Genomic DNA, 27,846 nt, shown 5'->3' with positions numbered 1-27,846 from the left:
CCGTCTGCAAAGAATGACTGGCCACCTCTTTTCCTTCGTCCAACTGCAGGAAACCATCCCGCATCTCCCCTTCAGAGATATACTGGGCTGCCTGCGCAACCCCATTCCACAATCCGAAGGAGTACTTTGCGAAGCCACAAGAGACGTTGTACACCTTTAATGCCATTCTCCTGGAGGAGAACATTTTCTTCACTAAGGCATCCACTTTCTTGCCCTCCCTATTAGTTGGCAAATTAAATGTGGAAGAGGCGGGACTGGTGGACACTGGTTGCCAGTACGACCAAACCTTCTGGTTTTGGCTGAGAGGAGAGAAACAAGGGATCCCCTCTTGCTGGCCTATATTTCTTTGTAAGGTCTGAGTTAACCGGAGGTATAGTGCAATGACGCTGCCATAAGGAGGCAATGGGATCAGTGATTGCCGCTTTGAAAGGCAATGCCTTTCTGTGACAGGACCATCATTGAGAATGCCCATAACGTCATAACCCAGGACTGGGTGAGCTGGAGTGTTCAACTCCAGGGTAGCCACCAACATATCAACAAGAGCCCTGAATTTCGCATTGGTATGGCCATAAAGGTGTGCCTGTTGCAGCCTGACGTGCAGGGACGTGTCCAGTCCACTGGCGTCATGCAGTCCCTCAGCCAAAGCTATAATTTCTGCTTGGTCGGTAAAATAGTTGGTGCTGCCAGCTCCTGAGTAAATGAGGTAGATATTGCCTTGATCATCATCATCCTCATCATCAGCATCAGCGCCGAAGATGCCTGCCATTGAGTCAACGAAGTCAGATCTAGACATCGGTATGAAGGACTGCTCGACATTGACGGTTTCACAAGGTTTTGGGTGCCGATGGCGTATCGAAAACAATCAGCACCTGAGGTGCACGGGAAGCTACCAGCGTCGAAGGCCGGACAGGTTTGGTTGGCACCGAGCCCAAGGCTCCCCCGACGAGATTGGTTTCGTTCTGGGGCCAGAATCACTGGGCGCCACTGCATCTATCGGGGCCTGCAGTGTCAGGCGCTCGTCCGCACGTATAGCCACCTTTTTGAACATCTCTAACATTTTGGACTTAAAGTCTTCCCATTCAGATCTGGACGCCGGCCCTGCCTCTAACTTACCACGTCGTTGGAAGTAGAGTTTGAGTCACGTCAGTGATGCCTCTTCATGTGTGAGGAGATGAGTTACTCCAGAAATGGGACTGCTTCTTGCCTTGTGGTGACTTGGACGGTGGTCGGCCCACTCCAAGCTTCGTCACCCACTCCAACAAGGACTTCAGATTCATCTTGCTGCAAGATGAGCCAGTCTCTGCGTTGTGGACCGTGCCAAGGCGCCACACGCATATATCATGCAGGTCGGTCACTGACATTTTTGTGTCGCAATCTCTACAGTGCTTCAAACCCGATATCTGTGGTGCAGACAGTTGTTTGCGATAACAGAAAAATCTGCAAAAACGTTGAGTGAAAAATCAAGTCAGCGAAGGATTGCATTTTTCCTCACGAGCAGCAAGCTGTGTGCGCAGAAAAAAGGAACTGAGGTACAGGGGCATAGTGAAGCAGTATATGTACGACGCCCGACATCCCGGGCGGATTTGACAATCTAGCACAGAGTTAAGAAGGATCGATCGACAAAGTCCACTACGGCCCCGTTGAAGTTTTTTCTGAGCAGCTGGAAGAGGATATCTATCTGATGAGAAATCTACAGGAGAAAGGAAATCCACTGAAAGTCTAGTCTGAGGTATTTGCCAACCTTCCAATGGTCAGGTGACAAAATGTCTATAAAGTTAACGGGCCAGGAAGGTGATCCGTTTATTTAGATGGGTTTCATTATAGGAAGAATGCTGTTTTCCTTGACTTGCGAGCAAATTTATATATCTCTATTTGCCATTAAAGCTAAATTGAAGCGTGAGCCTGGTTTTCTCTGACAGTGTATTCTCCACCATGCAGTCTCCAACCACCCTTGGCAGCAAAAGAATAATGACAATATGGGCCACATAAGGCAAAGATCATGCAGTTTGCCGAGCCGTCACCATGGCCCTCCACAGATTGTCCATGAGTGAGGTGTTGCTTGTTAGACACAGACAGTTATAGTGAATAGTGAGCGCAACATATGCAGTGTTTCAGGGACCATGTGCATGCTTTTACAACCCGGTAGCCATGAAAATCACTATGGCTAGTGAGAAGGAGGCGTTGTACCCTAAACATGGAACTGAGATTGCCAGTGTATGAAGGAAAACAAAAAGATGGTAGCTGGAGGCTATAATATTCTAGCAAGGGGAGCAGGCCGATAAAGTACTCTCACTTGCAGATTCTGTAGTTCGAACTATTAGTCAATCGTGTAATAAGCCTAGACCACAATCACAACAGACCACACAGATTCAAGAAACTAGCCCAGAAGCACAGCAGAAATGAAAGAGCACCTGGGCCCACAGAGATCGTGCTGTCAGAATGGAAAGAAAGCTGGTGCCCAGAGCATGTGCTGCAGTGAGGAGGGAAGGCAGAGTGTTAGAAAAGTTTCTATTTGCACCTTTCCCTCTACACATTTCTATGGGAGCCCGATGTTTTTGCTTATTTTTGAAGCCCTTCCTGATTTCTGGAGGTCAGTAAAGCTTCTGCTTTACTTCCTTTGCTTGTATTGCTCCTTCTTATGAGAAAACGGATTAGTCCCTAAGACTGACAGTACTAAGAGACTTTGTCTTTCTTAGAATTTGCACACGTCAACTTACAGTGACTACAGTTGGGATACTTTGAAGCCTTAACACGCTTTACCTGCTGTCTATTTGGTTACTTTGACGATGGGCTTAAGACACGCTGGTGACAGCTATATCATTTTTTCCATGTGTCAGATTTTTCTCATACACTTTTGCATTTACCACGAACGACCACTAAAGTTGGCTCGTACCCTAAAATGCCCATGCCATGAAATTTCTGCTGGTTCTTTGGCCATCTTCCTGCTTTCCTAGGTCAGCAAATGCCATATATGGTAAGCCCCCCCCCCCCCCGATTAAAGCTGCTGCTTTCATGGACAAGTGAGCTGTGTTTGTGTGTGAGCTGGAACTGGGGCTGCCTGGTCCCAGTCCACATCTTATAGCACCTGAAAGTCTACTGCTGATTGGACAACCCTGGGTTGTTTGAATATTGCAGATCCTTACCATCAGTGGGGCTAGCTCCTAGCCTGAATGTTGGAGAAAAGGAGGTCTCCTACAGCCATTCAACAGATCATTGTTGGAACAGACTCTTACGAAGAAGCGCAGACTGCTGACGACCCTTTCAGCTGGCTAGCAGCTACTCCAGCAACTGGCCCCACAAAGCCCTGCTTCTCTGCCTGATATCTGAAGATCCTCCTTGGTGCTTCGGCCCTTGGACCTGAGAGAACAACCAGTCTCGACCCCTGCTCACAGACCAACACCTTGGACGCCTTCAGAAGTGTCACTAGACATCCCGGTGGACGGAACAGCTGCCTTTTGAGATACTACGCTTCTGCCGTCGCCGGTCCAAGCAGAGCCTTTGGACTCACAGGATCTTCAGTTTATGCCACAAGTTGACGGTCCTCACCATTTCAGCCTGCTCATAACAAGGGAAGCTGAGCTGGGGCTGCTTCTGTGTTCACCGCTAAAAGATTGCATGTAGCCTCCTGGCCCTGGTGAGCTTTGCTGGAACCATCCTTCTGCAATATCGTGAAGTGTCCTAAGGTTTGGGACCATCGAGGTCTGCATCTTTTCTTTGTTTGGCTGTTTTCAAGAAGTTACCTGAAACCGTTGGGTGAGAAATGCAACCAGCCCCCAACACGGAAAGAGATCTCTGCACCCACGACCTCTGGTGCTTCCTTCACCTGAACCAAGGACAGAAGATTGGAGCCACAGCAAATTTCAGAATACCTGCAGCGTCACCTGGAAGAATCCGTCAGGACAGTAAATGAACATACTTGTTTCTGTCACGCTGTGTATCCCATAGGGTACAATTGGGAGGGGAGCCCTTCTATATAAACTCCTGATGGTCTGGCCGCTGGTCGACAAACCTGGGTCCAGAAGCCTGTCTTAAGACTTAACTTTTGAGCAGGATGGAGTGAGCTACTTATTATTTGTGAATACTTGTGTCCAACACCAGTGAAAGAGATGGATGTCGAATCCCCATCAAGATGACCCAAGGCACAAGGGGTGGTGGTGCAAGGTAGTGCAGAAGTCCAGGGAACGATCTCAACTGCCTGTCGAGCACAACCTCAGCCAAGAAAGACTAAGTTGCCAAGAAAACCCCAAAGGACTGTGACTGACGTGTTTACCACTGGAAAAATGGATATGTTTAGGGGAGGGGGGTTTTTGAGGGGTTGGGGAAGGACTGAGGATCACAGTCCTAAGAAAAGCGGTTTAATTTTGCTCTATTCTAGTACTCCACAGTCCTGTGGGCTCAGTTAAACCTAATCCCCCTGGTTTTCTGCTGTATCCAATAAAGAGAGAGAATTAAGGCCTTGGGTTTGTGCTGTCTGATGATCGTGTGACTGAGACCTTTCGCTCACACAGTTGACAAGACGACAGAACTTCAAGCAACCACTCACACCACTGCTCTCATTTAGGTAAAGGCAAGGTTCCAAACCACAACACACCTTATTTCAGCTTGGATCCGAAAGTCATGTATTACAGGCAACCAAGTAAATTTACCAGATAACCGTTTGAAAATCCCAAAGAATGTCGAATACTATCCAGGAATAGGAATACTTTTTACTCCCAACATATCTGGAAGGACAGCTCTGAATGTAAACGCTCTTCTCAGACAAGGGGCCAGCCTGCTCTTCGCAAGTTAGAATTCTAGCAGCGATGGCTCTGTCCTTCAAAGCCCTCTCTCACTGCCCTAACCTTTACCCCCTACCACCCGCCACTCCAGCCTCATGAACATGGCACTCTGGAACGCCAGATCCATCTGCAACAAAACCGCAGCAGTTCTTGACTTATTCTTTTGTCTCAACCTCCACTTCCTATAACTAACTGAAACCTGGCTCCCCCCATAACACCTCTGTCCCCGCTTCCTTAACCACCTCCTCATCCTCCTCTCACACCCCTCGCGCTACTGGCCGTGGCAGAAGCGTTGGCCTCCTCTACCACCCCAAGTGCATCTCCTCTTCCTCCTCACCATCTCTCCCTTCTTTCCCTTCCTTTGAAATCCTTTACAAATCTTTCTCCTCTCCCCACCCTATTTCCTTCCTGATCATCTATCGTCCCCCTGGCCCTCTTTCTTCCTTCTATGAAGACATTGATCACCTCCTCTTGCTTATCTCTCCCTCCCCCTCTCCTCTATCAGTGCTTGGCGATTTTAATCTCCATCTTCCTTCTCCCCCTCAATCCTCTCCCCTCTTCTCTATCCTTGACTCCTTTCCTTTCCCCCATTCCTTCCTCCCCCACTCACTCCTCTGGCTCCACCCTTGACCTCATCTTCAATTCTTCCTACCCCTCTTCCCCAGTCTCTACTCTTCCTGTCTATCTCTCCGACCATGCCTTACTTTCTTTCTCCCTTTCTCCTCTCCCACACTCCTCCGCTGCTAACCCCTGCCCTCCAATCTACTCACGGCGTGACTTTCGCAACTTCGATCCCACCCTCTTTATTGACACTTGCTCTTCTTCTCTTCCAACTCTCCAAGACTTGTCCTTATTATCAGCGAATGATGTTCTATCCTCCCTTTCCTCTTCTATTCCCTCCTCCCTGGATCAATTTTACCTCCTTTCTCTCTTCTGTCCAACCCGGAAACCTTCTCAACCTTGGCTTACTCCTCAACTCCTCTATATGCTGCGCCTTCTCCGACGTTTCGAGACACTGGCTCAAAACTCCCTCGCTTTCTAACCAAACCTCTTACTTCTCTTACCACGCACTCTACGACTCTTGTCTTGCCTCGGCTAAATCCTCTTACTACTCTAACCTACTCCAATCTCAAGCCACTCACCCTCGCTGTATCTTCCAAACTCTCTCTCGACTTCTCTCTCCCCCCACTCCTGATCCCTCCTCCAATTCTACACGCTCTCCTTCTGACTTCGCTAACTTCTTCTCCTCTAAGCTTCTTACCCTTTGGCAAAAAATCCACACACCCACAGATTCACCCTCTTCTCCCCCCCCTCCCTTATCCTGCATGTCCATCTTCTCTCCCATCTCCCCTTCCAAAGTCTCCACCCTCCTATCCAAAGCCCACCCCACGTCCGTCCCAACTGACCTTCTCCCTTCCCTTCTTATCCCTAAGATCTACCCTCTTCTTATCCCCTACCTCACCTCCTTCTTCAACATCTGTCTCTCCTCAGCAACCTTTCCCTCTGCTTTCAAGCATGCTACGATCATCCCTATTCTGAAGAAACCTTCTGCTGATCCACTTCTCACCTCTAACTTCAGACCCATCTCTCTTCTCCCATTCCTCTCCAAGCTTCTCGAGCACCTCTCCTACACTCAGCTCTCATCCTTTGTCACTAATTTCTCTCTCCTACCACCCTCCCAATCTGGCTTCCGTCCCAAACATTCCACTGAAACTGCTATCACCTCTATCCTTAACTCCCTCCTCTCTGCTCGCCATGCCAAGCAATCCTCTATCCTTATTCTCCTCGATCTCTCCGCAGCCTTTGACACTGTCGATCATCCCCTCCTTCTTCACACTCTTTCCTCCTTTGGGTTTAAAGGCTCTGTTCTCAACTGGATATCCTCTTGCCTCTCTTCCCGCTCCTTTACTGTCTCCTGGGGTGGCCGGTCCTCTCCTACCTATCCTCTTGAAAACGCTACCAAACTCTTAATCTCCTCCCTCATCTTCTACTGCTCTTCCCTACTCTTTGGACTACCTACTTCTCATCTTGCCCCTCTTAAATCCATCTACCACTCTGCTGTCCGTACCCTCTGTCTCCTTACCTGTCGTGACTCCATCTCTACTACTCTCTCTTACCTTGGCTGGCTTCCATTTCACTCCCAACTTAAATTTCACTTTCTCTGCCTTGTCTTCAAATCTCTTCATGGTCTCGCTCCCCCTTATCTCTCCTCCCTCCTCTCTTTCTACTCCCCCTCCCGTTCCCTTCGGTCCTCTGACCATTTCCTTCTCACTGTACCTCTGTCCCCCTGTGCCTCCTCCCGTTTCCGCTCCTTCCAACTCCTAGCACCTCTGCACTGGAACTCCCTTCCTCTTGTTATGCGTTCCACCCCCCACCTTCACCTCATTCCTCACTTCCCTTAAATCTCTCCTCCATTCTCCTCCTTGAAACCCCTTCCCCCTTTCTGCATCCCCTCCTTCCTTATTCTTTCCCCTTGACTATCTCCCTCCCCTCTCAGCCTTCCCCTTCCCTCCTCATCACCACCCCTAACCCCTCCTACCCAGTCCCACTCCCATTTTCTCCCTATCCCCTTCAGTTAATTGCTCTTCTCACTGTTTTGTTGATTGATTCATATTGTAATTGCTTCCTCCGTTATATTGTTTATGTTTTTATGTATTAAGTTGTTCCACTGTACAGTGCTTTGGTGTAAGGAGCTTTATAAATCAATAAATACAAATACAAAGTGCAATAAATTGAGTAACATTAAATTGGGTAATAGCAGCTTGAAATAACTTGCACTTTTGGAGGCAGCTTGCAGTTTCACAAGGACGCTTCTTTTATTAGGTTACATCATCAGGATACATGAGGTCAGGAACATCATAGGTACATAAATGGGATTGCAGAGTAATAGAACAGGAGCCCTCTGGCTCCCACCACCCAGGCTTACATTTCTAACTGCCTGGGAGTGGACCCTTCCTTCACAACCAAAATAGTTAAACATTCTCAGCATGCACACAACATTCTCACAGTGACATCACTGAGACAGGAACACCGTAGAGCTAAAATGTAACACAGCTATTGTTAAAGTGCTTGGAAGCATGACGAATCTGGCTATAAAAAATTGCCATTCTAAAGTGGTGGAGGTTTTTAGTTTGATGCATGCACAACAAACATTATCCTTTCACTTGTGTAGGGGAAGCACCTTGTTTTGAATCCGGTCGATCATGGCAAAGCCGCATTAGCCAAATTAACCTATGCTTTTTCGGGGGACTACGGTGACCATCGATGCCTACTTGCTATGCAATGAGCTACATTGTTGTTGTACATGTAGGAGTCTCTATACAGCCATGTCTAGTCCCAGCCTCTTTTGTAGCAGGCTTTAACAATTAAATACTGCAGAGTCACAGTACGAGCAAGGCAGACCGCACAACGAGACAGCTATCCAGAACTGGCAGTTCAAGAGGAGGCAGACATGCACTTGCACCCTTTTTCGCTGCAGACTCGAAAAACCTCTGCAGACGGAATCATAAGACCGAGAACAATAGCCCAAGTGTGCTGCAGTAAATGTCAACGGTACATGGAGCGTATTGACGCTGATAAACCGGAGCGAGGGACACTCCTGCTTCTGTGGTAAAGGCCTGGACTCCATTAAAGAGAAAAGCCAAGCAGTTCATCACAGCCGGTGAGTCGAGGGGAGAGCCGATAAGAACCAGGCTGTGGTGAATGAAAGTGGCAAAGCGAGAGAAGTTCAAAGAACTTTAACAATGTAAAACAGACGAGCTGCAAAGGGCGACCGGCACCACGTGGGTGCTGCTCTGAGAAACCCTGGTCAATCCCCGGCTAAGTGAAACTACAGATACCAGAAGGCCGTAGGAGAGCCGCCAAGATAGTCAAAGTGGTCATACAGGAGGTCCAGCAAAATCCCTGTACAGTCGAAAGCCTTTGACCCAAGAACTAGAATGTAAGTAAGGGAAGTGAATCGTGTGAACATTGAAAGTAAATGTGAATGTGAAGTTGGCAAGAGTAAACCCGAAAGAGGGATGCTGACTAGAAGGGGGCAAGTCTAAAGTCTCAAGAAACAGTGTGTTGACCAGAGTGAACCCGGCCGATGGATGTCCACTGGAACTAAAATGACTGAGATTTGTAATGGAAGGACAAGCCGTAGTAAACCCGGTGGAGGGAGGCAGAAAGTAAAGAGGGGTCAGCGCCCGGAAGAGGGGGATCCAGGGATGAAGAATCCTCACCCTAAGTTAAACCAGGAAACAAACTTTCATTTTGTTGAAGGAACTGTTGTTTTTGTTATTTGAATACGTCACGCCCTCGAAGGCAAGAGACTTTCAAAAGAAACGATACATGGACATTGATGGCCCCGATAGCTGCAAGTGGAACTGTTGGCTTGTGTTGGAGGAGCTTGAGAGTATTGTGCTCCAAGATTCTGCCTTCCCCTTGCTCAAAACGTGGGGGAAGGGAGACCCAAGCTACTGCATCCTGACATATTATTTGTGAACACTTCTTTCTTTTCTTGAAAACTATTGCACACCCCTTTTTGCATTAGTTGTAAGGTTTGGCAATTCTTTTTTTTTAGTATAGGCCTTTTGTATTTGACAACTCCACTAGGACTGCCTTATTTTCATTTGATAGTCGACGCTTGCTCCCATCTTAGATTTAGGAGTAGATTAGGTGTTTTTCAAACCTGCATACAGTTTAATAAACACCCTTGAACTGTGATCACTTGTGTCTGTCTTTAATGTTGCCACCATGAGTTCCCTACAATACCAAGTGTATCGCTGACAGATTTATGGGCGAATAGATGCTTTTTGAGAGAGCAACTCAGAGGAGGGCTGAGGCACCATCCAATGGAATCAGAGGAGCTAGAAGACGGATTGGTGTACATTGTACCCAAGGTTATGGAGGCAGTTAATCTAGTCCAAACAAATCCCTATCTAGCACACCAAGTAATCTTGAAAAAACAAAGAAAATCTGCTGAAATAAAATGTATGGACTTGATGCAACAGTATGAAGTTAACATGATTTATTCAGATTTTAAGCAATGCTATGTCCATGGCATCAGCAATAAAAATCTGCTTTGCTAAGTAGGAAATGATTTGTGGAAGGCATGGCGTAGATTGTTTTGTGCAATATCATGAAGTAGGGGACGTCTCCAAGATATTTGAAAGAACAAAGCGGATGTGAACTATTTACGTTGGATGTGAAGACGCCCCAACACAAATTGGGAGAGGTGCTGCACTGATGCGTCCTGGCAGCATTTAATTGAATAAGGAGATTACATTGCGCAGAAATCCATATGGAAAAGATCTCTGGCACGCCACCCAGGAGACCGCAACACCGGGACCAAACCAATTGGGTTGCAGACATGATACAACAGGGACGGCTGGGATGACTCCACCGATGGCTGCAACTCCATGTACTAGATACTCAGTTTGTCAAGTTAGCAACACACACCAATGTGATCAGAAATGGTTTCTCTTTACGTCCTGAAGATGGCTTTGGTATGAAACTCACGTAGATTACTGAGCCGAAAATGATTCAACACCTTTTTGTCATAAGCCCCACTGGACAACAAATTGGATAGCTTATTTGATGCTTGTGGAGAAACGCTGGATCAGAATTATATATTGATACAATCCAGTATTGTATTTAATTGGTGCATTTAATGTTAAAATAGCACTTTGGGTCGAATTGTAAGACCTACTACTTTTCTACAAATTGAAGATCTTTGCGCCTTTTGCACAGTATGAATGGACTATGAATGTGAATGAATGTGGTTAGTATGAGTTATAGAATTGATTATAGTTGGTTGTGTGTCTTGTATGATTAAACCCTATTGTTGAATCATAGACTGCTATGTATTTTTAATGTATGAGATCTTTTTTAATACACTGTTTTCACACTTTGTATGTATTATACAAAATAAAGAATATTTTTTGGTAACAATTAAACGTTTGTTTCCATGTAAAGAGATCGCAGCAGAAAAGAAAAATTGTTAAATGCCATGAGAGTTTGTAATATACCCTGTATACACACGTTGTGAAGGATGCAGATTCTGACAACCTCTTGGCTTCAGGTAACAAGTGCACGCACACAGACTTTTTTCTGTGCAGGATTGAAAAGATGTCAACTCATGCAACAGCATAAAAACAGGCATATGCAGCCGTACATTACAGTCTACACTAGTAAGGGTCGTAATAAACCAGGGAAGGGTTCAGGGTAGGTCCCTTTGCATGGCTGCATGTGTGATAAAGATAGCACATTGTTTTGAGATATAATATGCCTACACAACCAAGAGGGCATGGAAAACCGGGAAATAGCTAAATAAATATGGAGCATGTTTTTGTAATACATAAATGAACTGTTGCATTGACCTGAATTACTTAGGAACCAGGTACCATCTCTAAAATTATGACATCAAATGACCTTACTATAACCGCAGTAGAGGTGACCCAGTTTAAGAGGGCAGATGAACTGTATGTAAACCCACCAATTCTAGAATGCATGGCCTGTGTTGGGTAAAAAGAATCACCTGGTCACCTGCATTGCAGAGATCTATGGAACAACCAGTTACCAATCTATAGACATCTGAGTCACATTTGAATTTGTTCACCTTACCTTTCTGCATCTTTTGATATTTCACTAGACTATGTATTGGCTCAAAAAGAGAGAAAATTGTGCACAATTACTGCTTCTTTACCTGTTCATTTCTTAGTATCTGCACTTGCTGAAATTCGGATTTTAGCGAAGCATTCTCTCTCTGCAGAGCCTACAACAAAACAAAATGGTTTTAACTATTTGCTAGATTCAAACATGAAATTGTGTTTACCTACTGTTGTACTAAGGTACATTGAAATACATACACCCAAAACTACAACATATAAAAACAGTGACTTTCATATAAATTCAAAAAACCTTTTAGGAATTTTACACTAGTAATTGACTGGTTGTTTTTGTCCAATTTGTTGAACACATACATCTGTTACATTGAAAGTAATATTTAAACTAAAACAAATATGTGATATTATGTGAACTAAAGTGGTTATAAATGTATACGATGCCAAAAGACAAACAAATCACGTACCGAGGAAAGAAGATGGTTCCAAAGGTTTATCAAATTCAAGCATGTAGTTTATTGCATTTTACTTTTAGAAGCATGAATTTGTGTCACTCCAACAGAAAATAAACAGCCCATCTCAAAGAGCATACAAGGCAAATGGCCAAATCAAAACATGAATATTACGTAAGCTGTTAAAATGCTGGCTGATTTAAGTACTTCTAACATTTTACATCGCAAAATGAAACCCAAAGCTTGAAGCTTTTACAGCCTGCTACTGCGATTCATAGAATTCTTTAGATTTCTATACCATCCCGCATGGACTCGTCAATGTCCAAACTCTCATTCGAGCTCCAATTATGCAGGCTCAAAAACACTGTCCAATCGAACAGTGCAACCCATAACAATCAGCTTATTAGATGGCTATATAGTAGCAAAGACCCACTATGAAATACAATATAAAGATCCATGATACATTAAACCACTTATTGGGGGCATATACTATTTGACAACTACTGCTTGCAGCAATATAAGAATATAATTTGTGTTGTACCAAGATTCAGCACCAATTTACAGATACAGGAAACAGATGATGTACCCAAGATCTGAAAGCATGAAGGCAATATGAACATTTGTCTGAAAAACATTTGCAAAGCATTCATGCCTTATGATTTACTCCCGGGACAACGGAAATAGTTCCTGTACTCTGTGCATATCTGCAAGTTTCATGCTTAATAACAGAGCATAAATTCCATGCGGTCATGAAACCAAGTGGTGATCAGATACCTGTACAAAATCTTAAGGATTTCAACATAGGTTTATTTTGGTAACATAAATACAAGCAATCAACTTGGAACAAACATGCAAACCAAAAGAAATTCCCACGGTTTCAACAGTGTTGCAATCTGAGCTACCGGCCAGAAATCCTTGGCAGTTTTGTCTACTCAGAGTAAAGGGTGTTCAAGGGTCCCCGGGCACTTATTTTCTCGTATCCGATGGCTTCCAGGAAGTAATAATTATTTTGTAGGATCCTGTTCAGGGGTCACACTGTAGTCCAAATCCAGGGTGACTATTGGAAAGAAGCTGGGGCCCATCAATTTCAGGCCCCAAAGCTTTCCACTGACCTTTGGCTGGTAGGGATAGGTGGCCTCTCATTGGTCCCTCCGCCACTTGCAAGTCACTGTGCGCCTTGGGATTCCGGTTGTATTCCCCGGTTTCATTTGATGACATGCTGAGCATCACACTCAACACCCATTACCTCATTGCCACCACATTTGCATTCCTTCTTCCCTGTGCAACTTTGATTTCTTCTATTACACAGATCCTACCGTTATCTCCACCATCTCCTCTGTTTCATGAGCACCCTGTTTTGTTTACATCTTCCCACTTCTTCCTACTCATCACTCGCAAGCTTTTCCTGTTGTCTGACCACCTCCATCTGATGTTCAACCACATCTCACACCTTACTTTCAGCTACTTCCTCCTTACAGCTCACCACCTGCTCATATTTGATAAGGTCAACCTTTCTCTTCTCAAATGTGATTCTCCTCCTACGGTCTTCTCCACACCAGCCTTTTCCACTCACATCATTTTGCTTCCAAAATGTTCATTCTCTAAAGCTCTGCTACAGCTGCAATCACACCCTATCCTACTAACTCCCACCCAGTTAGAAACCTGTCCATAGGGACAGCTCTTTGGCTTCTGTCAGGTGTGTGTGCTTTCATTTAACAGAAAATGTGATTAGTTTCTTTGAATCACCAGGTGCTTCTGGAACAGCTGCCTGATTCGTCCCACTCTGGCGGCACTCGCAGTGCAAAGACCAACAGAGGGACAGAAACGGGCGGGTGGGGGGGGAGAAAGAGAGAAAGAGAGAAAGAGAGAAAGAGAGAAAGAGAGAAAGAGAGAAAGAGAGAAAGAGAGAAAGAGAGAAAGAGAGAAAGAGAGAGAGAGAGAGAGAGAGAGAGAGAGAGAGAGAGAGAGAGAGAGAGAGACAGGCAGAGCTAGGTGGAGGGAGACGGGCAGTATTAGGTGGGGGGAGGGCAGTAGAACTGGGAGAGAGTGGGCGAGACACAGTGAGATGGACCGAGACAGGAGACAGGGACAGGGGGCAGAGACAGGGAGGGGGCGAGACAGGGAACTTGTGTCTCTGGGATATAGATTCCAGCTCGCTTCTTAGCATCTTTCAGACCCAGGGAAAAAGTGCCCAGTTCAATTTGCATCTATAATTCACCGCAGCCCAGCTCTTATCAGCTCTCCCCTCGACTAACCGGCTGTGATGAACTCTAGACTTTCCTCATAACTGGGGTCAAGGTCGGTATCACGGTAGCCGGAGTTTCCCTCGCTCCTACTTATTAGCGTCGATACGCTCCGTGTACCATTGGCATCTGTCGCAGAACACTAGGGCTACTGTCCTCGGTCTTATGATTCCCTCTGCAGAGGTTTTGCAGGTCTGCGTGGAAAAGGGGGCATGGTCGTGTCTGCCTGCTCTTGAACTGCCGGGTCTGGATAGCTGTCTCGTTGTGCTGTCTGCCCTGGTCGTACTGTGCTCTCTTACTCCACCTTTTATACCTGTGGGAAAGGGCAGTCAGGTGTGTGTGTGTGTGTGTGATTCTGGTCAATCGCCTGACTTTGCCTGGCCCTTGTATTGGGAGGTAAACAGCTCTGTTAGTTCATTCTCTGGTGTGTCGCGCTTAAGTGTTAGTGTGGAAAAAGGGGGGTGGGAGGGATGTGGTTTTGAATGTCCTACGTGGTAGGATGGGGAAAAGGAGTTGAAAGAAGGGGGATACTGTGTCTCACCAGTCGGTGTCCCACTCCCACTCCCCAAGGACCTCCCCCATCCAGATGATCCTCCCTCACTGGTCCACCCCCAGGAACTGGATCCAATAGCGATGGCCGTGTCCTGGCCACCTTGATGACAGATCCCTGGGGACCAGCTCGTTCTGAGCAGTCCACCTTTGTCTCATGACATACTGCCTAGACAAGATTACTTCAGCGCAATTGTGCATAACAAATAGTGTAAAACCTGTCACTATATAATGTAAGTTTCGGATATTTTTCCAGCCAGCTACTGTGGGACAAAGGATTGATGCACTGTGTAATTTTTACAAAATTAGACACCCCATATTCACTCAAGTCACATTCACTCCATACTCTTTCTCCTTACCCTATTTGCCAGTCACGCGCACTAAAAACGCAGTATCACTTTCACAGCATATCCAGAATCGCCCCACACTCCGCTGCTCCATTCTCCCTCCCGCTGGTCTCTTGATTTTCCACCCCCTAATCCTCCTCTAACCTCACTCCAAACTGCTTCTTTTGTTCTCCTTATATCCCCCTCTGTGGATTGTTTCTCTGTGACTTGCTACTCTGGCCAGTCTTCTCTGCCTGGGGGGTTGAAGGAAGTAATGGTTACAAGTAGCAGGCTAAACCCTGTAGCATTTCCAATGTGCGGGCCCACCACAGAATCGTAATGTCGACCAGGGAAGATGAATGTCCTTCATGTTAGCGGTCCTTATTCCTGGTGCCCCTAAGGTAGGTCCCATAGTTGAGGGTTTGTGCCCCCTGATTTAGTTCCCATGGCGGCTGTGCGTGCTTTACTTGGAAGTCTGTGTGGCTTCTCTCTGCTGGTTATAGTTGGGGTATGCAAAGTTCGCCTCTCTATGACAACGGCAGAGTGCAAAACACTGGCGGGCTGTTTGCTGGTGGTCGGGTTCCGATCTTCTTGGGGCTGGCCTGTGACACTGGATAACGACTCACTGAAATTGTTCACATCATTTCCACATTCTGATGGCTTGTCACCAAGAAAAACTCACATTGGCAAGCATCTTGTCTAGGTGGTGAAAGGTAGGGCACTATACCGCTGGTCACACTGTTCCTGAATATGTACCGTGCATGTTTGGTGTTAAGACAGAGTTTGGTGCGTGTGCTAAGGAGGGTGTGTGGTGACCCTCCTATGCCACATATAAAGTACATATACACTGTTGCTTCAGCACAATTGTGCATAACACCAAAGAGTGTAAAGTGATCCTGATACTATATAATCTATGTTGTAGATATTTATCCACCCAGCTACTGTGGGATAAAGGATTGATGTGCTATGTTTTTCTACAATATCATATACATTAGTGTCAAAGTACATTAAGTGAACAAACAACCAATGCATGTTTTAACCCCAAAGGATCATACTCAAGGCTGGTAGGCATCATGGTATTTCAAAACATTGTGACCAATGAATAGTACATTGTGTTAACCTATTAGTCCAGGTCATTAAAATCCCATGTAAGATCAACATTAAAACATTTTGTTAATTGAATATAATGCCAGAAGGTAATTCTAAATTCATTCATATTGCAGCATGTTCATGAAGAAGAGTGAAAAAAAAACAAAATCAGAAGTTAGTAGGCCGCATTAGGCTAAAAAAGAGGTAGGACAAACAGGAAGTCTAAGTGACCATCAGTCACCCCAAGATTAATTCTTACCCAAATGTGGGTCCGTAGTTGGCCAGGTCAATTCCATATGCCTTGAATACCACACCCGATGTAAAAAGAGTAAAGTGACAGAAACATAAGTGGCCTGAATATCAAACTGATGTAAAGCAGAATAATAATCATTGTGAATACCAAGTAGATACGAAGCGGAGAAAGTGGCAACATAAGAACTTGGCGACCAGACCAGTAGAGTGTGATTGTGGTTTTGAAGGTCAGAATAATTACCAACATTGCAAAACAAGAGTGGCAGGAAGGCTGCCCTTCTGACAGAAGGTATTCAGGAGGAGAGGAGCATAACCTGCATTGCATGTGCCAATCCCAAGTGTGGTACAAACAACACCAATGTGTCATGTTTTCACAAATGTAGTCGTCAAAATTGATGTTGTGGAAAGTCAAGACACTCATTGTGTGAAGTAGAACTGTGCCACTGAAGTGCTTGTAGTACTGTTAGTAGCTTCATTAGTCCTAGCAGGCGATTACACCAGGGTAAGGGACTTTGTAGTTATAGAACTGGCAGGTGAGTGGACCAGGTGGAAGTAATTTATGTACTGTGGTATGGTTAAAAGTGTTCAAGAAGTGGCAAGAAAAAAGTACATTGCGAATTATTGTGCTTCTCAAAGAATTGGTAGGCTTCCAAAGTTCGCCAGTATCAGCAAAAATGCTCCTGTTAGGATGATTCCTTGACAGTCCACAAAATACTGCATCAGCAATATTAATTTGGCAGGATGACATCACAATAAAGACGGTTAAATTAACAGAACATCAAATCCAAGCCGAGGCAAGGCAAGATTTTAAAAAGGGTTGAATAGAATAGCTTATGCCTCCCAAAGACCTATAATTCCACAAGGTATATTACAACCACATAAGGAAGGGGAGGATCTGGAATTTATTTTAAACATTTTGAGAGGTTAACTGGAGTCCTGAATTAAAAGCGTATTACTTGGCCAATTTACTAAAAGATGAACTTCAGAATTCAAATCATCTTCCGAATCCAGTAGGTACAACACCCTTTCCTGAAATCAAAGAAGTATTATAGAAAAAAGTGGGTCAAACTGAAAACGTCTATAAACAAGTATCAGATTAAATCCTGAAGAGACTCTGATGGATTTATCAGTCAGAAATCAAAACATGCTGTCATTATGGTTAGTTACCCTCTGTCTACAAAAAGCTATATTGCAACTAAACAAACCTAACTTAGCCTTGGTCACTGACACTGCTCAAACTTTTATGGAGTCTAACCGTCATGTGCACAATCTACAAAAAGGTTAAGAAATCAGGAGGGAATCAAAATGTACCTAAAACTCTCCTCATGTGGTAACTAAGCCCAAGAATTATGTACATTACTCCACATTGATAGCTAAAGAAAATACAAGTGGAGATACAAGAGCACATTTTTCAAAAGAGTCGGATGAAACCAAGCTCGAGAAAACCAGAGGTCAATATCAACTACGCTATTGTGTTTTTCATGTGGACAAGCTGGTCATTTAGCTCAACATTCTCCCTCCAACAAGAAATCTATGGAGATTGGGTATATGACGGAAGATTAATGGGAAGAAGACAACGACAGAGGGGAGGTAGAAACAATAAATAATTTGTTTCTAGGAAATAAGAGTTAAGAAACTAGCAAAAGGTTCCCTATTGGAAAACTCCCATCCCCTGCACACTATCTGTACTCAGATATTGGCCAAACATTTAGGGGTGATGGGTGTAGTCCCATATGTGACTTAGACTGTCAAATGGTAATACGTTTATGACTTTTCAAAATAATGTATTATTAGCAAATGGTAATTCAACAAATGTGTTTAGAAATATCCACATGAACATTCAATTGTTAATTCAAGCAGAATTTGTTTTCCTTTCTTCATATAGCCCAACTCGTTTCAAGAAACTCTATTCATCAGGGGCAAGCAATCTAAGTTTCTGGTTTTTTTAGAAGAATGACAAACAAAAAAAATGTTATTGTATAAGTTTTGTTCCTACTTAATGAATCAGTTTCAGAATTCAGTTAACAAAGTATTCAACTATGTTAACTGAATTCTGAAGCTCATTTGCTCGCCCCTGATAAGGAGTTTCTTGAAATGCTTTGGGCTATATGAAAAAAGGAAAATAAATTCAGCTTGTATTACCAACTGAATATTCATGTGGATGACATTTCTAAGCACATTTGTTGTTTAACTACCATTTGCTAATACATTATTTTGAAAAGTCAAACTTCTTACCATCTAACAGTCTAAGTCATGTATGGGACTACACCCGTCATCCCTAAATGTTTGGCTAATTTCTGAGCACAGATAGTGTGCAGGGGACGAGAGTTCCCCAATAGGGAACCTTTATGCTTGTTTCTGTTTCGTATACAACCCATATGCCAGAGTTAATTGTCCTCTGCACCTCAAGAGCATAAACAAGCATATTCTGCTTCATTGAAAACATCTTTTAATCCATCTACAAAAATATATTTTTAAAAAAGAGTACTGAATGTCAAAGTTTTAAATTAGTGTTTTAAGACACAGGATACCGCTTCGGTAAATAGAATCCCTGTCAAGACATTAATTGACTCGGGTAGTAAACAGACAGCAACACAACCCAATTCAATTTTCGCAAAAAATTATTAAATAATCCATCCAATCAGGGAAACGTGTACATGGGGATTAAGAAGTATATCATAGAACCCCTGTAACTCTTGGGATTCAAAGGAGGACTACTAGGATACATGTGGCCATCATTCCCGGTTTACCTCTGCGCATTCATATGGTTAAGTCCATCTTGAGCGTGCTATTAATCCTCAAAACCAATCATTACCTGAGGAAATTATTATTGGAACAGACTTACCAAACTTTGAAACATTACAAAAGAATGCAATAGTAATAGCACCTTGGAATTCATTAGGCACTTAATCACAGATTGTGTAGGGTTAGCACCCGCTATAACAGATTCTTGGGTGTTTTGTACATAATATTGAGTCTATTAAGTCAGATTCCTTTTGGTTATATTGCTTAAACTCTCAGAATGGTAAGCTACAATTTACACTGTTTAGATTGTGGAAAATGATTTCAGAATTATTGCCGCAGGTACAATCTCAGTAACATATGGTACAGATTGTGTTTGCTTGCTTAGGCTGGAATGCTTATATTAATAGACCTATGTGGTTTGACTATGGGAGTGTTTTAATATGTAAGCTAGTACTTACAGTTTTAATTATTTATGATATTAAGATTAATGCTCGGGTTAATGGTTATAAATTGTGCCTTATAGGGATTTAATGATTATTGAACGAATATTAATGAATTGCAGTGTGTTAGGGAGAATTCTCTGTTTAGGCTGAATTTCTTAACCTAGTGAGTCCCCCAGCAGCTTTGCTGGATTTCTGGAGTTTGTTTTTTTCTCCTGCCAAGAGTGAGTCTCTTTTCCTCACACTCTTGGACATGATTTGAGGGGTTCCTTTGACTGTTAATGTGTTTTATGGGCTATGGGGTCTTTTACTCCATAGGGTCTCATGTGTTTTTGTGTTTTTACTATGTGTGTTACACAGCACCCTCAGTGCAGTGGCACAGGGGTGTCATAGTGCCACCCCACCATAGACTCCATACCCTGGGACTGACTACTGTCTCCCAGGGCATGTAAAGTCACCATTGGCTTTACTAGTCCCAAATTATGAACAGAAACCAGTACAAACCATCATATTGTGGACGTACTAGTCAGGGCAATTCGATTGCCCCGGGGTCTGTTATTCGAGGGTCACGTCTCCGTCCTCACTGATCGAGTTTTGGCTGGTGGCAGTGGATACTACTTTTTATATTCGACCGCGAATATTTCCCTATGGGATTTTCCCATTGTTCGAGGCTACCAACTTTAATTATTTAATTCTCATAGCCTCGAACATACCGCCGGTTTATTTAATATTAATTCGCCGGTTGGTATTTTTTGCCAGAACTCGATTCTAAAATGGCGTTTGTGTTCTCTTCTGAGACTCCAACCCAAGTTGAGCCCTTTGTTCCACCTTTTGGCGGGCTTCTCCACAGAAGCCTCCAAAAGTGGTGCCACTCTGTCTGGGTACCACAGAGGGTGTGGGAGGGGGTTTAGGCACCCTGGACTGAGTTACCTTGGTAACTCAAGTCGCACTCTTGTGTGATTGGCCCAAGTGGTGAGCCGTCTGGCTCACCACTTAGCATGTTTGATTGACAGCTAGGCTGAGTGAATGGGGGTGTGCTGCATAAAAGCAGGGCTTTTGGGACTGGAACTTTAGAAGTCGCCACAGGACCTGAAAATCCGACGAGGGAGAAGCTGAGCCGACCTGATACGACGATGCCACCGGTGGAGCCCTGCGGAACCGACTCACCACTTCCCAACGACAGAGAAGATCTCCCGGCTGGAGAGTCTTCTTCCCCTGACTGGTGGGCACAACCAGTTTACCTTCCTTTTCTCGCATCCCCGGACGTCTTGTGGTCGATTTGCCCGTGCCAAGCACCCCGGCAACCGGATAGCCACTTACCACAGGACCACGAATAAAAGGACCGCTCCTTTTAGCTGAACTCCGCGGCTGGTTTCTTCCCTGGCAGTGCAACGGACTCCTGTCTTCCTCCCCGACGAGATCCTCTCTTCCCCTGGACGAAGCACCGACTTGCATCCGCTGCCAGCAACAACTGCCCCCGCTGGAGTATTCTCACCACTTTAAAGGTACCGTGTCCGCCAGGCCTCCCTTTCTAAAGATTGCTACAAGGTAATAATAATAATCCCTTAACCTTCTGGACTGGGCTGGCCGCCTTGACCATCTAACTGGTCCCTTTCTTTTGGTCCAACTCTTTCTGAACTGATTGCGAGACTTTTGGGCACTTTGAACCGTGTGACCTTGGACACATTTCGACCGGAGCCTCTTAAAGTGGGTCCGGCCTTGTTAACTTTGACTTTACGGTTTTAACCTGCCTTCTCCTACTGTGTTCTCCCGAAAGTGTTGGGATCCGTTTCTATCCTTCCTCTGCCTTTCTCTCCCTTTTAAACCGATTGATTAGAGTGCCATCTTCGTTAAGCGCTCACCGCTGTCTGAAAATAAGTGTTGCTTTACTTAATACTTGTCTAACTAATCGTTGAAGGGAGTGTATATCTTTTAGTGACCGTGTTTTTGAACTGCTTGAGATTAGTGCCAGTGTGTTTTATTAGATGTGGATTTAAATAAATAATTATATCTCTTTTACACCAAGCTCTGGTCAGTGTTTGCTTGTTCTACTGTGTTCTTTTGACCTATTGTGAATACTCTGTATACTGCCTAACTCTTCTTGAGGGAAGTCTGACTGCTCAGCCACAGCTGCCAAGTGAATCTGTGTGGTACAGACTGCTACCAAGTCGGTTTACTGCCAAACACCTGTAGTCTTAAATCTTTTGCAGTGGTCCCAGAGGGAACTGCACAGGTTTCTGCCTAACACAGTGCTGTTGATAAAAATGGTTTTATGTGAACTGTTCATAATGTTTATATGAACTCTAATATGTAGTGCTATTGGTACTCTATATTTATACTGATTAATGATCATTGATGTTTTAGAAATTGAATTTGTTAATTGAATGTTTGCAAAAGTTTAATTACTGTATACAAATAAATAAATAAATAAATAAAAAGAATGCAAATGGACCTTGGTATTCCTCCTATTGTACACTAAATTCCTGTCTATAAGAAGGAGAAATAACTTACCGTAATGTTCTTTCTATGGATTCATCTCACTCAGATTCCTCATCTGATAGATAACCTCATTCAGCTCTGCAGCTCAGAAACTTTGACAGTGGGCGTAGTAGCCTTCGACTCTGCAGTCGATCATCGATCTGTCCTGCTCAGTGCTCGATCATCGGCTCCGGATGTGTTATTGGGCGTCTTGTATAAACCACATCACTACGCCCCATAACTCAGTTCCCCCTTTTTTCCCCCGTGCTTGAATGCTGCAGAGGAAGACGATGGGAGACGAGGCTAACCAGCCTGTAAAAAACTTCACAATGGGAAACATCCAAACATGGTGAAAACTCCAAGAATTAGAGAAAAATTGAAAGATTATTTTTTCTAAAATAATTTTTTTGAAAGGCAAGCGACTACCCAGATAGAAGCGGTCACCTCAGAACCATCACCAGGCATCCCTTCGCTTGGACAGATGAGCCAAGCCGTATGAACTTTCTGAATGGAGATGGAGGAGAGGGGCGATGAGGAATCTGCAAGAACATTACGGTAGGTAATTTCTCCCTCAATGGATTGCTTTTCTACTGCAGATTCCTCATCTGATAGACTCTCCAAGCAGTTAGGACAAGGGAGGCAGGCAGAAAGTGCTACTGTAGCATATTTTGCCGAACTACCCTACCAAAACGTGCATCAACCCCACGGGCAACATCCAGACAATAGTGTCTGGTAAACCGTGTGCAAGGACGACCATGTGGCTTCACTACAGATGTGCCTAATGGGAACTCCCCTCTGTAAGGCCGTAGAAGCTGAGACCCCTCTCGTCGAGTGTGCCCCGATGCCAGAAGGCAGCTCCCTGCCTGCAGATTGGTAACATTCTGAGATGCAAAGAATAATCCAACGAGACAGTCTGCTTAGTCACAATTAGACCCTTGCGGGACAATGAATGAGCCACGAACAGCTGGTCATATTTCCGGAACTCAGACGTCCTAGCGACGTAAAAGCTCAAGGGTCTTTTGGGATCCAAGCGGTGGAACCACTCCTCCTCAGAGGGGTGTGGTGGAGGGTAGCGGCTTGGCGTGTCGAGCCACCCCCACCACTGTTTGCTGGCCTCTAGAAGCCCCTCTGCCCCTTCTGGGGCACAAGTAACGCTTCTGCCTCTGCTTGGCCTGCAGGAGCTGCGCCTCTGCCTATAGAGGCAAAGCTGAAGGCAGGTTTGGCCGGTTGTGCAGCTAGGCCCAACGATTATGCGGCAAATTTCGATGCCTTAAATTTTTCCAAAGACTCATTACCCTTCTAACCAAAAAGGAACTCTCCCTCGAAAGGCATGTCCAGTAGCCTATTCTGGACGTTCGCAGAGAAGCCAGAAGTTTTGAGATAAGCTTGTCTCCTGAAGATCACTGCCGACCCCATCGAACGGCCAATGCAGTCGGCCACGTCCAGGCCCGTTTGCAACGACTGCTTGGTTACCTCCTTCCCATCTTCCACTAGCCGTGTAAATCCATCACGCATTTCACCTTTGGCAATGTATTGCGCTCCCTGCTCCACAGCTTTTCATAAACCAAAGATCTCTTCTTGCCGTCCTATACTTCCCCATAAAAGTAGAGCTGACGAGGGGAATGGAGCAGGGGTGCTGCCACGAAGAGGCTAGGGGGTCGGCAATTGCCAGATTTGGCATGTTCTGTTCTGTCACAGGACCTTCATCCAATATGTCTGTCAATTCATAGCCCTGAACACTCACTGAAGAGAACTTCAAACCCAGGGTGTCCACTACCTTTACCTTCGAGGGCCCTAAACTTAGCATGGGTCCGAGTGTATGGCTGACCCTGCTGAAGTTCTATATCTGGAGACATGTCCAGGCTGCTGGCATTGTGTAATCTTTGGGCAAGTGCCAACAGGTCCCCCTGTTCGTCAAATAAATCGACGCCTCCTGTCCCTGTATATATGGGATCTATGTCCTCTTGGTCATCCTGGTTGAGGCCGAAAATCGATGCCATTGACTAAAAAAAAATCAGTCAGCGATAATCGGCACCGAAGGCTTCTCCCTTGATGGCGACAGGATGGGCGTCGGACAGGGCTTGGACAGCACTGTGGCATTGAGGGCTTCAGCCTATCGACGATCTCTTTAGCTGCCGGCCATCGAAGGCTTTTGCGCCTTTGCCAGCGTCAAGCCCGAAGACTTCTCCAATGCCAATGGCATCAACCATTAGGCAAGCGTAGGGTCAGGATTGCCGAGCGGCTCTTTCACTGCTGAGTCCTGCTGTTTGGGTGATTTGGGGCAGGGAGGCAGGGGGGTAGAGGGATGTACCTGCACCTGCAGTAGCCTGCACCTTAAACATAACCATTTGGCTTTTGAAATCTTCCCACTTCTCCCGAGTGGTCGGCCCAGCTGAGGGCTTACCTTTCTCTGACGAGCTGGACACGCGTTGACGACGATGGTACTTCTTATGTGACGACGAGGAAGAATGGCTTCTTGAGTGAGACTGCTTTTTGGCCTTCGGTCTGTGCTTTCCTTTCTCCTTTTCGGGAGTGGGCCCTTCGGTCTCGGAAGACCAGACAATTGACCGTGCCAGGGATATCAGAGATGGTCAGCCCAAGGCAAGTTTGGCGGGCCGCTCGTGTATGGACTTTGAGTGTGACAAATGTTGTGCAGGTCGGTCACCGACATTTTAAAATGGCAGTCGGTGCACCTCTTAAAACCCGAAATTCTAGAAGCGGACATACTCACGGTCACGCTTAAAAAATAAAAGATTGGACGCATTTAGTCAAACGCAGAGTCGAAGACTCAATGTCGTGTTCCTCACAGCAGCGTGTCGAGCGTTAAGAAAAAACATAGGTATGGGGCGTAGTGACGTGGTATATATATATATATTATACAAACATACAGACCTGGCCTCTGGGAACCATGGAAAGAGTACACAAGGGCAAGAAGGGTAAGAGGACCCCAACCTTTAGTGTGTGTCAGTGTCAGTCCAGAAATACTAAACACCCATTGGGAGGAAGGAAATGAATGATTAATTGGTTGGCCGAAGACCAATCGCCTCATTTACAGTGTTAGGAATATATACTCATTAGTTATTACGCAGCTATTAGTTCAACTGGAGTGGGGCCATTTTAAGATGACCAGAATCGCCATTTTGTTTTCTCTCTGCTCTCTCCAACGTTGCCACTTTGCCTCATGTAAAACTGCTTTGCTGTAGATTTTATTTCACTTCAATGATCCAAGGCAAAGAAACATGTTGAAATATTACACCGGAAAGCCAGACAGAAATGCCCGATTCCCTCCCTCACATATCCTTGAAGGCAGGGAGCAAGGCAATTTAATCAGTACACGAATGCCAGCGAGTCTCCTGAAATAATAGCAACGTATGAAACTAGCATTTAAAGAGTTGAATTATGTTCTTTACGGCCCCCCCTTACTGAGCACAGTGAGGCCCCGGAGAGCAGGCTGACCTCTAGAGCGAAAATCGAAACTAAGAGATAGTGAGGCCTGGTGTGCCAGTCTCCTATGCGCAGCTTGCCCATGAAAACAGAAACGCGGTGTTCTCGCAAATAAAGAATGGTGTCTGTCAAATTGGAGATTGCAACCCGTTACTAAATATGGTGGTCTAAGGTGCATTTTTGTCACAATGGTCAATCATCGCCTCTAATTCAAAGGGAAATGAATTGGGGGCTGCATCAAATGTGTCATACTGTGTAATTGAGGATTGTAAGGTGCTCCTTTTGAATATATGTAACTGATGTACGTCTCTCACTCTCTTGCGTCCCCCGAGGTCTGTTAGACACACGTCGCGGTGAGTGGGACCATTTGACCAACTGGGACTATATTGTATTGCAATAAACCCTAGATTTTGGGAACAGAACCTTGTGTCTGGCGTATCCATTCATGTGTGGTGATTGTGCCTTGTTTCCACATCCGAGGGTCCGTCAGGGGTCCCTTCATCAGAACCCCCTTTCCTTCCCCACCGAGGTGTGAAAAGAATCTTGAGTGCAGTAGATCCAGGCAATCAGATCTTCGAGTCGGAAGAGCTGCAGCAAGGTGGCAGAGATGGTAGGAAATTGGGAATTAAGTTGATAGAATGTGCCCCACCTAGTCTAGATGAACAAGTTACTTCTTACCTTGTAACGTTCTTTCGATGGGATGTTCCTCCGACGTATTCCTTATCTATGATATTTGTATCTCCAGCTAGCTGGCCTCGGAAACATTTTTTCCCAGTAGAGGACGCTGTGCGTCGACGTCCGTCGAGTAGGTGCTCCTCGACGGCCACTGTATCGACGCCGACGTCATCATGCCTATAAATGGCCACGCGCAGCGTCCGTTGCTCAGTTCCGTTTTGTAGAGTAAAGTAGTTATTGTATGAATGGTTACTACCCTTGAAGGAGCGTAAGCTGCAACCACAAGGGAAATGTTACTGCGGGGATGGATGGGAGGGGCGATAGGAATACGTCGGAGGACCATCCCATCGAAAGAACGTTACAAGGTAAGAAGTAACTTGTTCTTCGAAGGGATTGTGTCCTCCGACGTATTCCTTATCCATGATAGACTCCCATAGCAGTGGTATGTGATTGGAGGCGGGAGTAAGAGATGCCATATTACCCTTTAAGAATGAACAGAGTGTAACACAGATTTGCCAAATCTAGTCTCTTGACTAGAGGAGGAATCCAGGCTATAAAATTTGGTAAAGGTATGTGCGGACGACCATGTGGCAGCTGCACATATGTCTCTAATTGGTACCCCTCTGAAGAGCTGAGGATGCTGCGATACCCCTGGTCGAATGAGCCCTTAGATTCTGAGGGGGCTCTTTCCCTGCCATTTTGTAGCACTCCAGAATGGCTAAAATAATCCATCTGGAGATGGTTTGTTTGGTTATTGGTAATCCTAACTTATGTCCTGCGTAACCTACAAAGAGTTGGTCTGCTTGTCTAATTTTAGCAAGTCTACTGATATAAAAACTCAAGGCTCGCTTAGGGTCCAGCCTGTGTAATCTCTTCCTCTTTACCCGGATGGGGAGGAGGATAGAATGAAGGTAAAGTAATCTTCTGAGTAATTTGAAATTCTGAAACTACCTTTGGGAGGAAGTTAGGCTTCACCTGTAGAACTACTTTGTCCTTGTGAAAAGTTGTATGAGGAGGTTTACAAGATAGGGCTTGTATCTCGCTAACCCTTCTAGCAGATGTTAATGCTACCAATAAAACAGTTTTGAGGGTGAGAAACTTCAATGAACAAGAGTGGAGTGGTTCAAAGGGAGCACCCTTTAGGAAGTTTAAAACTAGATTTAAGTCCCATAAGGGAACTTGGAATGGTCTTGGAGGGTAAACATTAGTTAGACCTTTCAGGTATTGTATTACCAATGGAATTTTGAAATACGATGGCTCCTCCGCAGTGCGCTTAAAGATCGATAGCGCTGCGAGATAGCCCTTAATAGTGCCAACTTGAAGGCCTGAATTTGCCAAATAAAGTAAGAAGGATAACACTGCAGGTGTACCACATGAAAAGGGTTGATTTTCTTTTCTCTGCACCAGCTGCAAAATTTATTCCAACGGCAGCGGTATAGAGTCTTAGTTGCTGGTCTTCTGGCCGAAAGCAACACCTCCATGACGTCATCTGGAAGGTCCCAATCCTTTTACCTCAACCTTTCAGATACCAAGCGTGAAGGTTGAGGGTCTTGATGGCTGGATGGAAAATCTGACCTCCCTTCTGCGAGAGAAGATACTCTCTGTACGGTAGACGAATTGGAGGACAGATGGACATGTCCAGAAGGTCCGGGTACCACGTTCTCCTGGCCCAATCCGGGGCAATTAGGATCATGGTCTTCCGAAACCTTCTCAATCTCCTGATCATTTGAGGAATGACAGGGACCGGAGGAAACGCGTACAGAAGTGGGA

General features: G+C 45.0%; 1 protein-coding gene across 3 annotated transcripts in view; it reads right to left on the bottom strand.

The window, feature by feature from the left end:
• The window catches only part of KTN1 (kinectin 1), a 3,101,875-nt gene that overhangs the window by 2,222,105 nt on the left and 851,924 nt on the right, over positions 1-27,846 (bottom strand). For all 3 annotated transcript variants that reach the window (XM_069637667.1, XM_069637665.1, XM_069637666.1), the window contains one exon: positions 11,467-11,535. In XM_069637667.1, the coding sequence (XP_069493768.1) occupies positions 11,467-11,535 (69 nt within the window). The remainder of the gene's footprint in view (positions 1-11,466; positions 11,536-27,846) is intronic.

The sequence above is a fragment of the Ambystoma mexicanum genome, chromosome 14 (assembly GCF_040938575.1).
Source record: "Ambystoma mexicanum isolate Mex_15411 chromosome 14, UKY_AmexF1_1, whole genome shotgun sequence".
Lineage (NCBI taxonomy): Eukaryota > Metazoa > Chordata > Amphibia > Caudata > Ambystomatidae > Ambystoma > Ambystoma mexicanum.
This window is presented reverse-complemented; position numbering and strand designations above follow the sequence as displayed.